This window comes from Salvelinus sp. IW2-2015, linkage group LG3, assembly GCF_002910315.2.
Source record: "Salvelinus sp. IW2-2015 linkage group LG3, ASM291031v2, whole genome shotgun sequence".
Lineage (NCBI taxonomy): Eukaryota > Metazoa > Chordata > Actinopteri > Salmoniformes > Salmonidae > Salvelinus > Salvelinus sp. IW2-2015.
In genome coordinates, this window is record NC_036840.1 from 8,424,872 (window position 1) to 8,442,940 (window position 18,069).

At 43.5% G+C, this 18,069-nt stretch overlaps 1 protein-coding gene and 1 pseudogene across 1 annotated transcript; one reads left to right on the forward strand and one right to left on the reverse strand.

The window, feature by feature from the left end:
* Nucleotides 1-59: 59 nt before the first annotated feature.
* Nucleotides 60-5,167, reverse strand: LOC111950147 (ADP-ribosylation factor-like protein 1). The gene is made up of 6 exons (XM_023967551.2): nt 5,058-5,167; nt 2,502-2,639; nt 2,189-2,270; nt 1,592-1,703; nt 1,267-1,445; nt 60-972 (listed from the first exon to the last, which is right to left on the reverse strand). Exons 1-6 carry the CDS (start codon nt 5,059-5,061, stop codon nt 942-944), a joined length of 546 nt encoding a protein of 181 aa, XP_023823319.1. The 5' UTR covers nt 5,062-5,167; the 3' UTR covers nt 60-941.
* Nucleotides 5,168-5,248: 81 nt separating this feature from the next.
* On the forward strand, nt 5,249-14,087 carry LOC111950157 (DENN domain-containing protein 11-like; annotated as a pseudogene).
* Nucleotides 14,088-18,069: the final 3,982 nt, after the last annotated feature.

Below are 18,069 nucleotides of genomic sequence, written 5' to 3' on the forward strand. Positions count from 1 at the left end.
GTTGAATATGGCTTYTCTTGGGTGGGATGAAAGTAATTTGACGACAAAGGTTTCTATACTCAGTGTGAAATCAGTTTTATTGTGGGTTGTCTTGGCTGTACAAGCTCCTATAAATATGCAATAAAAGTTGTAGCATACAAATTAAGCGGTTAGTGTTSAACAACTGGCTAGTGGCATTTACACAATCTGATTATTAAAGTTTGAGCATTCCAATGAAAAGGCCTAAACTAACAACCTCAAACTTTTTAATTACACACCCAACAGAAGTTTTAGAAAAGGAGAAAAAAAAAGACATGATTCAGCATGAGTAGRACAATACAAAAACAGCACCAGCTGCAGTAACATCGCCATAGGTCAGTCTGTCATCGCTCAGGTCCTCTTCCTTGAAGGGGCCAGTCAGTTCTTTACCACTGAGAATTGAGCCTGAGCCAACACCAACCCCCCTAGCCCCTTTCCCTTGGGTGTTTACAGGTCAGAAGGAGCTGGAAGGGTTCACCAAAAATGTCAGAAGCTCCACAACAGATACTATATCATTTAATTACGTGTGAAGCCATCACCACATTATCTGGTTCCCTTCAGATCTGCAAACACCGGGGCTATGGGCTGGGGTGATAACATTATTTTGGGACCAGGTAGTATACCATATTGCAGCCTCTCTATCCCAGACAGGAAGGCATGGTGAAGGCTTCAGGGCTGTTTTCAGCAGGGCACAACGTTGTGGAACCTTCATATAGAAATGTGTTGTGTAGAACAAACACGTGTGACACGTAGAGTAAGAAATCACGTCAGCTCTATTCATGATATTTCTATCTACAACGTTTGCGTACTGAACGTGCCCCTGGAAGGAGTACAGTCACTGGTCCTCCTGAGCGGTCCAATCAGGAAGTATTTTATACAGGAGGTCAGGAGTATTTACAGAGAACAAGAGGTGTGGGGGCTCTTTACTGCCTGCTCTTCAGGGCTTCTACCAGCCTATGGAGAGAGGGAGAGAGAGCAAACATTGTTGAATAATATTATGACATGGTGTTGCGCAATGTCAACTGTGGGTTTATTGAGAAGGGGGGGTGACACAAGGACAGGACACCTCTATTCTACCTATTAATATGCTATGTGGTTATTATTTCACCCACTGTGCGGTTGACAGCCTGTTCTAGACAATGAGAACTCAGTGAGGTTAAATGCAAGTATAATAAAATCGTTGTTAAAAGCAACAAAAAAAATAAAGCTGCTACATGACTATAATGTCAACCAAAAGCAAACCCTCACCACTCCATGGCCTCGTCCAGGCCCGTGCCCTTGGTGGCGGAGGTCTTGAAYATCTGCCACTTCCGGTCTTTGAGGGCGGGGAGGCCCAGGGAGTTGGCCACCTCAGCCGGGGTCATGGCCTGCGCCATGTCCTGCTTGTTAGCGAACACCACCAGGATGGCTTTCTTCAACTCRTCTTCCTGAAGAGACAAACACAGGGAGCGAGAGAGATAGTCAGTCATATGGAGAAAATACATTGAGCATTACTATTTACCCTCCAGAGCACCTCAAACAATGGTCATTATACCTGCACTCTTATGAATGCAGGCCTATCCACATGACCTACCTCCAGCATGGCGACAAGCTCAGACTTAGAGATGCCCATCCTGTCTCTGTCACTGCTGTCCACCACGTAGATGACAGCATCCGTGTTGGAGTAGTAACAACGCCAGTATGGCCTGGGAGAGAGATACAAGGGTTTTAAGGAGAGACACGAAGGTTAGAGGGAGAGCGAAGGGCAGAGTCAAGTAGGCCAAACCCTCTAAATTGTAAAGAGGTATGGCACAATAATGTATGGAAAGTTGTGCTGTCTTGAGGAAGCTTCGGTCTACCTTTTAAAATTCAACAATGTCTATGTGTGTATACACCACTACTACTCTCTGTTGTCATCTACACATAGTCACTTTAATAACTACCTACATGTACATACTACCTCAACTAACCGGTTCCCCCCCTGTATATAGTCTCACTATTGTTATTTTACTGCGGCTCTAATTACTTGTTACTTTTAATCTCTTATTCTTATCCATATTTTTTTGAAACTGCATTGTTGGTTAGGGGGCTCGTAAGTACTATAAGGTCTACTACACCTGTTGTATTCGGTGCATGTGACTAGTAACATTTGATAAACAGGAAACACTTGTTGTGATATTCATATAGTTACCTAATACTCGTCTGTCCACCAAGATCCCACACCTGGAACTTCAGGTTTTTGTARGTAACCGTCTCCACGTTGAAGCCGATTGCTGTACAACACAATCAGCACAATGGCAGAGATTTAAAAACCTTGAGCACACATGGCAAAGAAAAGAATGCACTTTAACCGGCTCTCTCTTTTACATTGCCTACAAACACGTGGGAAGACCAATTCAACTCATTGGGGAGCACACTAACATGAATTGATTTTCCATGCATGCACCTGGGCAACAGATATTGCGTGAGCAATGTTTCGAAGTAGAAAGAAAAGAGTTACGTACTTGGAATGGTGGTGACCACCTCTCCGACCTGCAGGCGGTACAGGATGGTAGTTTTACCGGCTCCGTCCAACCCCAGGATCAGGATCCTCATCTCTCTGGTGCCAAACAGGCCAGAGAAGAGACTGGAAAACCACCCACCTACAGCACATGGACATGAGAGGAGTTAGACAGACAATAACTACATTTAGCACCTATCGATGAAGGTATCTTCTTCCCGGCTGACTTTTGTCAAGAGCTCTGACGCTTGGTCAAAATGTTAACATGCTGTCAGGTTTTGGAAAGTTACGCATCTTTCTGGCCGTGTGGGAACAGTAACCCTACATTAACATGTTACAGCGCTTGTTTACGATAGACAGACATAAGACAGAGGTAACCACCTGTGTTAATTATCAATCTAGCGCTCCGAAAACCTGAGTGTAAGCGTAACTGGGGTGGAAGTGTAMTTCTCGTCAACTCGAGGCACACACCATAAGTGTATCTTTATTTAAAATATTATTTCTCGCTGATATGAAAGATAAGGGCCATATGTTCAGAAAAGAATTTAGGAAGCGATGATTGATGTTTCTTATACAGTGTCGGAATTGTAGATCACACGGCCAGCCGTGGGTGAAGCGAACCCGCTAAAAACCATATGGAGAGAAGGGTATTCCAGAGTACTCACAACGGGACTGTGCCGAACAGTTGAGATAATGACGTCTTTGACGCTCCCCCAGTTTCCAGAAGGGATGCAGGTGGCAGGACGTACAGTACCAGTCAAAKGTTTGGACACACCTACTCATTCAAGGGTTTTTCTTTATTTTTTACCATTTCCTACATTGTAGAATAATGGTGAAAACATCAAAACCACGAAATAACACATATGGACTCATGTAGTAACAAACAAACAAAAAAAAAAGTGAACAAATTAACATATATTTTATATTTGGGATTCTACAAAGTAGCCACCCTTTGCCTTGACAGCTTTGCACACTTCGCATTCTCTCAACCAGCTTCATGAGGTAGTCAGCGGAAGCGCGTGTGACTCGTCTTGGGGTTCAACCTGTGCTTTTCTCTCCGGAGCAGGGACCGCTCAAAGAAGTGATCAGTGGGGTAGCGTTGAGTGTAGAGGTGGACCAAATGAAAAATAATATCCTGGCGTTTGAGACGCCGGCCGTTTGGTGAGACGTAGACCCGGAGGCAAAGGTGAGACTGAGAATACCCCGGCGAGACTGAGAATACCCCGCCTGTCTTGTTGAGCTTTGACACAGAATTTATACCTGATAAGGTCAGGTTTGCTATTCTGTGAGGGCCTATGTTCTGAACCCGCTACGGTGCTTCAGGTGCCAAGGATTCAGACATGTTGCAGCAGTGAGTATAAGGGTGATCCCATGATGTGAGATAAGTGTCTGAGGGAGTGTACATTTGGGAAAGAGAAAGCACTGCGTGTCAACTGTGGGAGCACCCATGCAGCTGTGGATCCCAATTGCCCTGTGAGACAGGTTGAGATTGCCAGTGGGGCAGAAAGTTTCCTATGCTGAGGCAGTGAAGGGAGTAGATGATAGCCCTAGAGTGAGCGATTCGATTGGGAGACTAGGAGAGAGAACCAGAGAGAGAATGGGTTTTAGTAAGTTTATAGACTTGGTAGTTGCAGCTGCAGATACATATTTTGGGGTGAGAGATTTTAGTGTAGAACCTCTGAAGTTTTGAGGGAAGGGCCTGGTGTCAGATCGTTTAGGGCCAAAGTAGTTGGATGGTGTGGTGTTTTGGGGGGGGGGGGGGTTGGGGATAGTGTATAGGTGCAGGGTTAGATGGTGGTGCAATTTAAGATTTCCCCCTTCACCTTTTTTGTCTGAGTTTACAAAATGTGCAATCCGCACTCCGAACTGCAGCAATACGCAGCACAGCGTCTAGTCTGCCCGAAATTCACACAGAACAATAACGTTTTCCAGAGCTAGTGCTAACGTTAGTAATGCTACTGTAGCGATTGAGGGGAACAGTTGAACCAGGGCCTGAACCAGCAGGGGTAAGCACACTAGCTAATGACTATATTAGCTAGCTAGTGTCTTTGGCTATTTCCTGTTCTGTCTGTGCTATAAAAGGTCCAGACCCATTGCTGGACGATGTCACATTCTGCTTTTTACCATTAAAAAGCTAGTCGAATAGATAACTACTGATTAACGTTAGTCAACTAATTATTGGGCTATTTGACGCTGTAACGTTAGCTGGACTACAAGTACTCAGCATGTTGGCACAGGGAGTTAGCAGTACAGCTAACGTTAGCTAGAATGTATGGCTAGACTGTCAGTATTTACGAACCACGACTACAATTAATGACTCAGACACCTTAGAGGAATTTAATAGCGTCATCAACTTAATAACAGAGTAGCTGTACGCGAGACAACAATTATTAATACGTGTATGTTTGTTAGCTATCTATTTATGTTACATAGCAAGTGGCCCAGTTGCATGGTGCGTAGCAGGAGCTGGCAGAATAGCCTGAATTTCTACATAAAACACAACCGTGCGAATTCCTATTATAGTTCTCAAAGAGATTAAAAATATATTTTAAAAACGTACCCATTCTGAAGACACTGAACCCTTGATCAACGACGTTGTAGATCGCGACACGGCACCGCTTCCGTAGCTGTTGGAATTCAGTGACGTGTCGCAGGAACACGTCATTAATGGTATTCCGGTTTCATTGTCCGTACGTTCAACGTCAGACAAATATTTTGAAATGTTAAATAGTTCAAACACAATTGCAAGAAACGATAAATACGATGTGTTTAATAGAAAATTGTCCCCTTAGTATTTAGTTGTGAGTTTCGATAGAAAAATACTATATTGAATGTGCGTTGATTCGGGAACTAGAGATCTACAATGAGCTGTATTCGAGATGCCAACGTTTCAAATCGTTTTTCATGAGGAGCTGCCAATAGCACGTATAATATTGTGGAATCTTGAACGCACTCCAAAAGAACGGAAGAATAATTGATGTACACTCTTATTATACCTAAGTGGATGTACATCATTGGATGGCCCTATGCAAAAGGAGCAGGCTATGATACACAAATTAGACAGCTTGTGTTTCAACGGAATCAATCAATTTAACATTTGCAATTGTGAGTATGGATTTATTTCAACCAACGCGTAGCTAATGCATTACGAATGGGCTCTCCGCTCCGTGTCTGTACACGATTCTGTTCTCCTGCATCCCTTCGTCACAGAGTCAAGCCCGGGGTCGCCGATAGCTGAGCCGCAATGGTGGAGAAGTCCGACCGGGCACCGCTACTGGACTGGGAGGAGGTTCCTCCGGCGGAGAAGCCTGTTCCCACACCAGAACAGGAGAAGGACGTCAAGGGYCCGAGCCCTGCCAATAGTCGGGCGTTGGGATGCACTGCGCCGGGGATAGGGTGGAGCACCAGTCCGGGGGGTCCTGGGTTTTTAACATCAGCGGTCTCTAGCATAGACACATCCCTCTCATCCAGGAGCACGATACCCATCCCTGCGGAATGGGATGCTCAGTGTCCCGACAAGGATGACCATACCCCGGCCTCAGGACAAGGAGAGGTGCCGCCCGATAACATGGTGAAATGGGAGGAAAAGGATCCGATCGTGGCCGTGTTTGTGGTGACATTTGATACAAGATCAGGTGAGGGATCTTTTTTCGTGCTGTGCTGCCGCCTAGAGAAGCAGCTGCATGGTCACACCCATCAATTTGTAACATCTATAGGCCTATAGCATCCATGCATATAATAATGATTTTATTGTTCATTATAGGCATACTGGTTATTATTAGCAGAAATTGCATCAGAGAGCTTGGGATGGATTCATTTGAACTAGGCCAGATAATTGATGTCCCCAACCATTGGCTGCAATGGTCATAATGTGGTATTCGCCTTGAGGATGCTCTTCAACACAAAGACCTCTATATTTTTACTCAGGAACCCCAAAGTCACAGGGGATGTGTGAATTCTCTATGACCACACCCTAAAGGCAACTCCTGTCATTCACCTCGGGAATATCAGAGAGGTATAAGCCATAGTAGGCTAGATATACACATCTATTGATAATGTCTGACCACCGGCTTTACAACCAATGAGTTGTTATGTATGTAGTCTTGAGACTGTCTGGGACTATACATTCTTAATGAGTGAGTAGGAGAGAGAGGGAGTCAGCCTGTGGATTTCACTGCAGATTGAATTACTTTAATCAATGAGGGCATTGACTTCATTTGGTAATGATGGCCTATTCCAAATAGTTTGAGGCCTATGGTTGGTTGGTTGATCTACATGCAGGTTTGCACATTTGTGAAAACTTTCACATTTTAGGACAGTTGTTGTGGTAACCATAGCTACAGTATTGCCTAATTTCACTCCTGTTTATGTGTGTGTGCGTGTGTTTACTGTTTAGGTAACATGTTAGAGTGGTGTCTGCCAGGGGACATGAACCTGGAGGGAGTAGAGTTCAAGGCTATGGCCAGCGGCTCCCACAGAGTCTCCAGTGACTTTATGTAAGTACACCCGGCTGCATCTCAATCATATAAACTTGAATCCTTAATTMTTTTAACCTATCCTGAGTGCATATCAATAGTATAAAGTGGCATCCTTTCTTTGTATCCTATCCTGGATGCATCTCAGTAGTCTAATAGGCTTCCTGTCCTCGTGTCCTTTGTTTAAACTAATTTGAAATGGGGGAACGCTACCAGGCATCAGCCTTCTGCCCTGTTATTTAATAGCAAAGCTGATGAAGGAAAGCATACAAGTGAAGGCGAGGAAGACCTTTTTTAGACTGAACATTTAGATGCACCCCCTGTGCCTCCTTGACAGGACAGCAAAACTTGAGAACTGATGGTCAGCAGAAAAATCGGCCAACTGGCAGGGCAGTATGTTCCCTTGGCTCAACTCATGGTCCTCTCTCTGGCCCCCYCAGATACTTCCGTAAGGGCGGGTACTTTGGCCTGGCYTGCTTTGCCAACATGGTGGTGGATAGTGTGGTGGAGAGGGGGGCAAGAATGAAGTCTGTGGGTATCCTGTCAACCTCTTACACCCTGCTGTACCGATACATGAGCTTCCTGGAACACCAAGTCAGGTAGAACCTGTTTAAGTTATGTTATCTATCGATAATATAAATTATCTCTGTTTTTTGTTCTCTGTCTTTCTCTCTTTTTTTGMTCGCTGCTCTTTCCCCTCACTCTCTCTTTTTCTGTCACTGGATCTCTCTCTTTGTACTCTCTCTTTCACTCACCCTCTGCCCTCTCTCCCCCTCTCCCAGTCTGTCTCTGGATCTCTCTTTCTCTGTTTCTTGTACTCTATATCCCCCATTCTCTCTTTAACTCTCTCTCACTTTCTGTCACTCTCTGTATCCTCTCTCATGCCAGTCTTTCTTTATCTTCCCTCAAGTCACAGTCGTCTCCCTYGTGTTTATAATTATCTCATGCATTAAACATGGTGTGTGAGAGAGGTGTCACACTGCAATCTGTCACATATCCTGCTCAACAAGATAGGCTGAGTCTGAAATTGGCACCCTATTCCCTATATAGTGCACTACTTTTGACCAGAGTCAAAAGTTGTGCTGGCACCCTCTGGTCAAAAGTATTGTACTAATTAGGTAATAGGGTGTCATTTTGGACACAGACATAATGTAGTTTCCAGATAGCCCTTTCTCTTTTTTGCTCTTCCTCTCACTTCCTCTTTTTAGCCACCCACGAGTGTAAATGTAATTCCTATTCATCTCTTCTGTTGCATAGTTATCACATGTTATGGTTAAACATTGGCATTTTTGTAGCTGCTTACAGAAGTGTATGAGTTCACTAAAAGCCTATGGGATCCAATAAGGTGGTATACCTTATTATACCAACTCATCAAGCTTTGATTATTTGAATCAGCTATATAGTGCTAGGGCAAAAACCAGAATGTTCACCCTGGGGGACCCCAGGACCGAGTTTTGGAAGCCCTGGTTTAGATGGTACAATGATTCTCTACACTATACTTGCTTGTTTTGTCACAGAAACTGAAATTAAGCGAACTATTAGAATTTTAGCAACCAGAAAATGGCAGAGCGATTTCTGCATAGGGCATCTTTAATAAAAAGGAATATTTTTATTTGCAGTAAGTAAACTTAACATGATGAACAGGACTGACATTTACCCTCATGGGTGGCCAATAAGAGGTATCTGAAAGCCACGCCCCTAATAAACCACGCATCCTGAAAATAACCAAAGGATTACATTAAAAAAGACCCAGCTGCTAGGTCAACCTAGCATAGAGAAAAAATAACCAATTGATGGTTAAATTAACCCATATTTGGGTAATCCCAATTTGTTGGTCTATTCATGCAACCCAACTGGCTGGGTCAAAATAACCCAACATATGTTCCGTCCATTATTTAACCAGCTCTGGCTCACCAAATAACCAACATTGGGTTGTTTTTAGCCCATCATTTTTAGTGTGAGTAGCATGCTCATCTGTTATTTCAAGGACACTACTGTTGCATTGATAGGCCAGGATGAATCCTAACATGAGGCCTACTCTGCATGCATAACTCACATTTTCAGTTGTCAATGTTATAAACACAGATTGCAATTTAGATGTCAACCCTTAGTAGAGTTGAAGAGAGAATGCTGACGATGTTAGCATAGCTCGAAGTGGAAGTTGCCCCTAACAACAGATCTAGGATCAGATTACCATACTCCCAATAATTTATCATTAGGGGGGGATGGAAACAACTGTTCCTGTATCAGTGTTTAGGAGCAACTTCTACCTACTCTGTTATTATAGGGTGACAAGGAGAGACCCCACTATGGTAATCTTCCCCCAGACACATAAACAGACCCATTCCCAGACAGATACACAATGACTTTACATTAGATAGCTACAAATGAACCCAAATCTTGGATTACCACTGATTAATCTTGGGTTAAATGGACCATATTTTGGGATTAACCCTTCAGAGGTGATATTAGAGCCCCCTGATGTGAATCCCAATCCCAGTCTCATTCTTTCTGTCTGCCTGTCTTTTCCTGTCCATCTCAGGCCCTTGCTCGAATATWATTACCTGCATGCATTCTGCTTACATTGCCTGTATTACTTTCAATTTGTGTGTGTGCGTACATGTGTGTGTGTGTGTCTGATCCAGGCTCCAGTTGAAAACTCCTGGCCAGTATTCTCCTCTGGAGGCGTTCTTTGAGGATAAGAGATCAGTGCTGCCCCCCGATGGGGAGAGTGTGGTTACTGCATGTCCTGGCAGTCCCTGGGGAGCAGCACTCAACCACTGTATGCACCCTGAGATGAAGGTGAGAGGGTGTGGTTTACTATTACGCAAATATGAAATGGTATTTCAGGTGGTGGGATACTGTGTGTGTGTTGTTGTGCTGCTAGTATTGATGGTGGTGGTGGTGATGATGATGACGATGACAGTAGCTCTCCTCCTCCCTCCAGATCACCCACCCAGCTGGCTGCATGTCTCAGTTCATCCAGTTCTTTGGGGAGCAGATCATGGTCCTGTGGAAGTTAGCTCTGCTGAGGAGACGTATCCTCATCTTCTCTCCTCCACCTGTGGGCGTGGTCTGTTATAGAGGTGAGGGGGAGCACTAACACACTATGCACACGCACAGACATTGTTGTGCTTGCGTCCACTGATATGGACGCAAGCACAGACACAGACACAGACACACACAGTAACTTCTCAGTTGCGTTTGTTTTCTTCGCGCTCAAAAGAACACAATGCTACTCACCTATGTACTCTTAAACATACACTTTTATATACATTTTCATTAACTTTCTCTATTTCCTGTCCTCCCTAGTGTACTGCTGCTGTTGCCTGGCCAACGTGTCCATCCCGGGGGTGGGCGTGGCCGTGCCAGAGTTCCGCCCCTTCTTCTATGTCAACGTGGCAGACATCGATACCCTGGATACGGAACTGTCCTACGTAGCATCTGAGGTCTGAGTCAGGAAATAGGCCATCTACATAGTCTTAAACATCCCCTTCCATTCATCTGCACTGTTCTGAAAACTGAAGATGGGTGAAAGCAATATGGTGGATGCATTGTAGGTCTTGCTATCACTTCTACAACCGGTCTATTTCTTTCACATCTATGAGAGACAGAGCGGAATACACTTGAGACTTTTTCAATACAACTGAGGGGCGCGTGTGTGTGTGTGTGTGTGTGTGTGTGTGTGTGTGTGTGTGTGTGTGTGTGTGTGTGTGTGTGTGTGTGTGTGTGTGTGTGTGTGTGTGGTGTGTGTGTGTGTGTGTGTGTGTGTGTAGGCACCACAGAGAAGATCTTTGAGGAGAAGCGGACCTGTACGACGTCTAATGTAGATAACCAGAATGTGAGGACGACCAGAGAGATCTGAGCCTTTACTACGGCTCAGCGCTGCAGACCGAGAGAAGTACCGCAAACTCACTGAACAGAGGTACATTACAGTCTGCAAAACAACCTGAGGGGGAGAATGTTGTTCATGTTATCGTCTTGTAGTCGATACAGAGGTGATGATAATAATGATAACATGGTGTTTCAAGGCAGATGCTGTTATATTCTCAGGAGGAGAATGGAGACTGTGTGTCCAGTGAAGAGGACCACTTCATTCTGTCAGTATATTACACCAGGATCCAGTCTACAACTGGCGTTTATAAAGAACCCTTCAAAATTATATATATATATATTTTTTTACACTTAAGCAGTTTATTTCTATATATAAACAAAATAAAATGTCCACGAAAACATTGTTTTAAAAAATAAGTATTTCTCATTTTTTCCCTACCGTTGTAGGTTTTTCCTGGAGCAGAATAACCGTATCTTCCAGACGCTGAGTGAGGTGGCAGGGAGACCTGAGCCCATCCTAACCCAGGAGAGTGTGAGGGCCATGGGGCTAGACCCTCACGGAGACAGGCTCTTCCTGCTCCACCTGCTGGAGACATACGGCTATGACAGCCTCCTGGTCACRGAGCACCCTTGCTGCAGCTGAGGCCTGGGTGGCACACTGACTGACCTACAGGATCCTGCACACTCAGACACACAGACTCAATGCAGACAGTCTGGAGTCTGGACTGAGAGGTCACAATACTTTGGCAAGGCTGAGACAAGGGCCTGTATTCATAAAGCGTCCCAGTTGTAGTGCTTATCTCAGATCCGTTTAGTCTTTTAGAGCTCATTGAATAAGACTTACATGGACAGGGAGGACCTGAACCTAGATCAACATTCCTACTCTGAGATGCTTTATAAATAAGGGAGACCCTCAGGTCAAAAAAGCAAATGAACGGAGAGACCCACTGAACAAGAAAAGACTAATGGAATTTGGTTCTTGGTACTGTCCTGTGACATTCATGGATGCTCAGTCTGGATTGTTAACCATCGCCTTCCTGCCTGTCAATAAAATGTACAGTACAGAGGAATGTCATTCATGTCTATCCCCAACCCTCTTTTTCTGGAGGAGTGGAGCCAACCAGAAACATCCTGGAACTCTGGAGATTCGGTGCCTKMGAGCAGAACTTACCAAGGAAGTCATGCTTAGGTTTCCTTATGTTTTCAAARGGGGAGTCAAATCTAAAGTCTGTGGTCATGTCKTCYAACTGAGGGAGGAMTTGTCACTTCTCTTAATAGGACATCTATTTATTTATGTTTTTGAGAGAAGAAATCACCAAACTTTTGTCTGTAAATAGAAAGGGATCTGTAGAATGTGTTTTGTTATGAAATGATCCCATTAAGTCACTACTAAGCCCAAAACCACTGTGGTCAGCATTGTATAGAAATGGCCATCAACACCATCCATAATCATGATACTACAGGCCTGATACTAAGGGCCCGATTCAATCCGTAGCGCTGAAGATCCACGCTACCGTGTGATATACATTTAAAGGCAATGTTTACGCGTTCATGGAGACTGCATTCATGGTAAACGCTGCATATGTCAYCTCATTSGGAAATSKCCTTTACATTTCAGTCACGCAACGTCCGTGATACGGACTGAATCGAGCCCTACGTACACAACACTAGTTCACATGTGGATTTGGTTTCTGGTGAAAGAGGGGTCAGGACTCACCAGCACACTTTCTTATGACGTCCAACATAGAAATGTAACAGCTTTATATGACTTTAAAAATGTACTTTTAATCACAGCCATTTGACCAAGKGGTTTTGGGCTCAAATTTAAACGTATGCTTGTGGTGTTTCCTCAATTCTCTGTCAAATATACAAAGAGTGAAAAATGTGAATGAGCTGCTGGCTCAATGGTTATATCCTATCCTTCAGACCAAGAGGTTGTAGGTTGAAACTTAATTTCGTATACTGTTGTGTACGTTTCAGCAACTCGATGTCAAACATACAGAGTATGGTCTCAAATGTGATGAAGGTGGTGGTGTAGTGGTTCAGTTACTGCCGTGAGACCAAGAGGTTCTAGCTTCGAACCTCATCTACTCAGCTATTGTGTACGTTTCCGCAACTCTCATTGTCAAACATACAAAAGAGAAGGCTTAAACAATGTGATGGTGGTGGTTCAATGTCTACCTCGAAGCTTAGAGGTTGTGGGTTCAAAACAAAGTGTTGCCGCAGCTCTCGGTGTCAAACATACGAAGGGAATGGTAACAAAAAATACTGTCTCCATTTCTGTTGAGGTTTAAAATTGTTTTTTGGTTTGCGCCTCTGCAATTCTGACTGTCAGAAATTCGAAGAAAAGCAGATGTACAGTAATGGACCAGTGGAGGCTGCTGAGGGGAGGACGGCTCATAATAACAGCTGGAATGGAGTAAATGGAATGGTATCAAACACATGGAAACAATGTATTTGATACCACTCCATTGATTCTGCTCCAACCATTACCACGAGCTTGTCCTCCCCAGTTAAGGTTCCACCAACCTCCTGTGATGGAGACACTTTACGCCAATGATGGTAAACTGTGAATGACTGAGGGTGGCAAGTAGCCTAGTGGTTATGAGCATTGGGCCAGTTACCGAATGGTCGCTGGTTTGAAGCCCAGAGCCGAATAGGTGAAAAATCTGTTAATGTGCCCGTGAGCAAGGCACTTAACCCTAAGAGCGTCTGCTAAATTACAAAGAATGTTGAAAAAATAATTAAACTAAAAAATTGTCTGGCTTTTTTTTAGTGATGCTCCTTATTGATTCATCAGAACTGTTCACGTCAAAAATCATGACATTATTTACAGTGCTCCCTTCACATAGGGAAGAGCAGGAAGCCACTGAAGGTGTTGTAGTTATCAGAATGATAAAAGAGCACCCAGCCTGAGGGGAGACACATGTACTGTAGATCGCATCCCCCTCCTCCAGCAGAGTCAATGCATTAGACAAGTACAGAAGATCTCCATGGGTACCGTATTGGTCATTTAGCAGAACACTTTTGTCATTGTGGTAAAGATGAACGGCGATGTGAGGTAATCCATTGCAGTGAATCTGATGTACTAGACTCCCTCTTTCTGGCGGTGTGAAGATACCTGCATCAGAGGAGAGGGAGGGATCAGCATTGTCCGTTTCTCAGAAGCCCTGTTTACACCTGGTTCTAACATGCGGCCTTTGTACTGATGTTGTCCACATTCTGATTGTGCCCACATTTTTAAACAAGTGTAGACGATTAAAAGACGCATTGTGATGTGACTGTGATCAAATCTTAAAAGTGTAAAAAGACAAGATCAGGACGCATGTTTACAGCAGGTATATACAGGGCTAGAGAAACTGTTGGTAATGCTGGATTCAGTGTGTGTTGATTTGTGTGGTTAGTAGGCTACCTGTAGTTGGGTTGTAGGCCTTGCTGATGTTGGTGAAGACTTCTCTGTAGAAGTGTGGTGTCAGTATTGGCACTTATTATTGAAAGCCCATGAAAGCCAACATTATTCTGCTAAGAAGCTAAACAAAAAAACGTTCTCCAACAGCCACCCAAACTCCTCGGGTTACAAACAAGTGCAGCCCTTTGGACTGGAAAACAACTTATTTTCTGTATCGGTTATACCTGCCTTCTCTCTCTCCAACTCTCCCACCTCCCTCTCACTGACAGTCTGGCCTCCAATGCTTTGATTGCCGGAAAGGATACATTAGTAAACTTAACATTTGTTAAACCTACCTTAAGTATAATGTTTTTTTTACATAGTTTAATTACCTGTTGCCACTCACTGCCTGTCACGCTGGTGTCCAGGGCAAAAATAATATGAAAGGAAACAAACTAAAAAATAATATGAGAAATACCCAATAAAATAAACTGCCTATAAAAAACAAATGAGAAACAGTTTTTGGCCAACTGACTTGAACCTGCATTCTTTCTCTTCAGCTCCTCCTCACTGGCATTCAGTATGGCACTCATGGCTGGAATTATGGTCAGGAATTCTCAAAAGCCGTTCAATTCCTCTTTATTCAATCCGTATCGCGGAAGTTCAGCGCTACAGGGTGATTGAAAGGCAATGTTCTCACATTAGCGGAGACTGCATTTGCCGGCTCAAACGGAAATTATCTTTACGTTTCTTTTAGCGCAATCTGTAAGGCTTCAGCAATACAGATTGAATAGAGCCACAGATCTTTCACGAACCGATATAATAATGAACCAAATTAACTTCCAATCTTATACAGAATGCACATTACCTGAATTTTCAGTCTTCAGCTCCTATACCTCCTCACTGGCACTTACTCTGACCCCCATGGCTGGAATTATGGAGAAAAAAACAATGCTCAAAACTGTTGAACCAAACTCATAGCGAACRAAATGAACATCCGCAGTGAACCAAATGAACATCCGTAGGCCTACACATACAGTAGCCTATATCCCACTGAGCAAAAACTGGTTGAATCAATATTGTTGTTTCCACGTCATTTCAACCAAACAAATCAATGTGATGACGTTGAATTAACGTGGAAAACTGATTGTATTTGGAAAAAATAATCTACGTAAGGAAATGTCTTTTTTTCAGCCAAATTTTCACCTAAATCCAATGACATGGTGAATTTTTTTGATTGATTTCACGATAAATTCACATTACTTGARAACTCAACCAAATGTAAATCACAACTAGACATTAAACTGACGTCTGTCCCCAGTGAGATCTGTATCTTTATTTGGTTCCTCGTAACAACAGTTAATCTTCCTGTGGTCCCATAAACACAACAAAACATACACTACAGACGTAACACTTTACAATTTACAATAAAAGACTGTAGTAGACAAACATTTAGCAAGTAGACATTAAAATACCTAACAGGTTACACATTCAACAAACACACAGGGATCTGTATCGGTCAGTCCTTTACCTGTATTATCAGTTTTCAGCTCCCCTACCTCCCTCTAACTGGCACTCAATCTGGCACCAATGGATGGAATAAAAATACAATTCAAATAAACACTCAAAAGCTGTTGTCCTCCACTGAACCAATATCATAATGAAACAAATTCCATATTTACACATACAGTGCATTCGGAAATTATTCTAAAATTGATTAAATAAAACATTGAAATCCCTTATTTACATAAGTATTCAGACCCTTTGCTATGACACGCAAAATTGAGCTCAGGTGCATTCTGTTTCCATTGATCATCCTGGAGATGTTTCTACAACTTCATTGGAGTCCACCTGTGGTAAATTCAAATGATTGGACATGATTTGGAAAGGCATATGCCTGTCTACATAAGGTCCCACAGTTGACAGTGCACGTCAGAGAAAAAACCAAGCCATGAAGTTGAAGTAATTGTCTGTAGAGCTCCGAGACAGGATTGTGTCCAGGCACAGATCTGGGGAAGGATACCAAAACATTTCTGCAGCATTGAAGGTCAACAAGAACACAGTGGTCTCCATCATCCTTAAATGGAAGATGTTTAGAACCAAGACTCTACCCAGAGCTGGCCACCCGGKCAAACTGAGCAATCGGGGGAGAAGGGCCTTGGTCAGGGTGACCAAGAACCCGATGGTCACTCTGACAGAGCTCAAGAGTTCCTCTGTSAAGATGGGAGAACTTTCCAGACGGACAACCATCTCTGCAGCACTCCACCAATCAGGCCTTTATGGTAGAGTGGCCAGACGGAAGGCACTCCTCAGTAAAAGGCCCATGACAGCCCACTTGTAGTTTGTCAAAAGGCACCTAAAGGACTCTCAGACCATGAGAAACAAGATTGTCTGGTCTGATGAAACAAAAATGAAACTCTTTGGCCTGGATGCCAAGCGTCATGTCAGGATAGAGGGAAAGATGAATGGAGCAAAGTACAGAGAGATCCTTGATAAAAACCTGCTCTAGAGTGCTCAGGACCTCAAACTGGGGCGAAGGTTCAACTTCCAACAGGACAATGACCCTAAGCACACAGCCAAAACAACGCAGGAGTGGCTTCTGGACAAGTCTCTGAATGTTCTTGAGTGGCCCAGCCAGAGCCCGGACTCGAACATCTCTGGAGAGACCTGAAAATAGCTGTGCAGCGACGCTCCCCATCCAACCTGACAGAGCTTGAGAGGAACTGCAGAGAAGAATGGGAGAAACGCCCCAAATACAGGTGTGCCAAGGTTGTAGCATCATACCCAAGAAGACTCAAGGCTGTAATCGCTGCCAAAGGTGCTTCAACAAAATACTGAGTAAAGCGTCTGAATAGTTGTGTAAATGTGAAATTTCAAATGTTTTATTATTTATACATTTGCAAAAAATTCAAAAAAAACTGTTTTTGCTTTGTCATTATGGGGTATTGTCTGTAGATTGATGAAAGAAAATCACTTTTAAAATAAGGTTGTAACATAACAAAATGTGTAAAAAGTCAAGGGGTCTGATTACTTTTCAAATGCACTGTACCTGCATTCTTCCTCTCCAGTCTGGCTTCCATGTTCCTCATCTTCACCACGATGGTTCCCGGGTTGTGCACCATTTTTCTCAGCTGCTTCAGCTCTTCCCAGATGTCAGGGGTGGTGGTGATCTGACTGCTAGTGCTTGTGGGTTGTATCTGTAGCTTCAATCTCTTGGCTTTCAATCAAACTCTCTGCCCCCTCCACAGTCTCCCTGAGCCCATGCCCCAGAAAAACACCCCTCAAACACACACAACTACAAAATGTAGGTAGGCAATGTAGGAGAAATGTAACATGTTTGTGACGTAACAGGAGAAAAATATAACATGTTGAACTAAAAATCATTTTCAGCTGACGCAGGGAAAAGGTGTGAGAGAACTGAACCTGTATGTGGACACCCCTTCAAATAGGTGGATTCGGCTATTTCAGCCACACCCGTTGCTGACAGGTGTATCAAATCGAGCACGCAGCCAAGCAATCTCCATAGACAAACATTGGCAGTAGAATAGCCTTACTGAAGAGCTCAGTGACTTTCAACAAATCAAATGAAATGTTATTGTTCACATACACATGGTTAGCAGATGTTAATGCGAGTGTAGCGAAATATCTGGATGAACAATGGCCGAGCGGCATAGGCATGGTGCAATACATGGTATAAAATACAGTATATACTGTACATATGATATGAGTAATGTAAGATATGTAAACATTATTAAAGTGGCATTATTTAAAGTGCCATTGTTTAAAGTGACTAGTGATCTCTGATGGCCTTGAGATAGAAGCTGTTTTTTAGTCTCTCAGTCCCAGCTTTGATGCACCTGTACTGACCTTGCCTT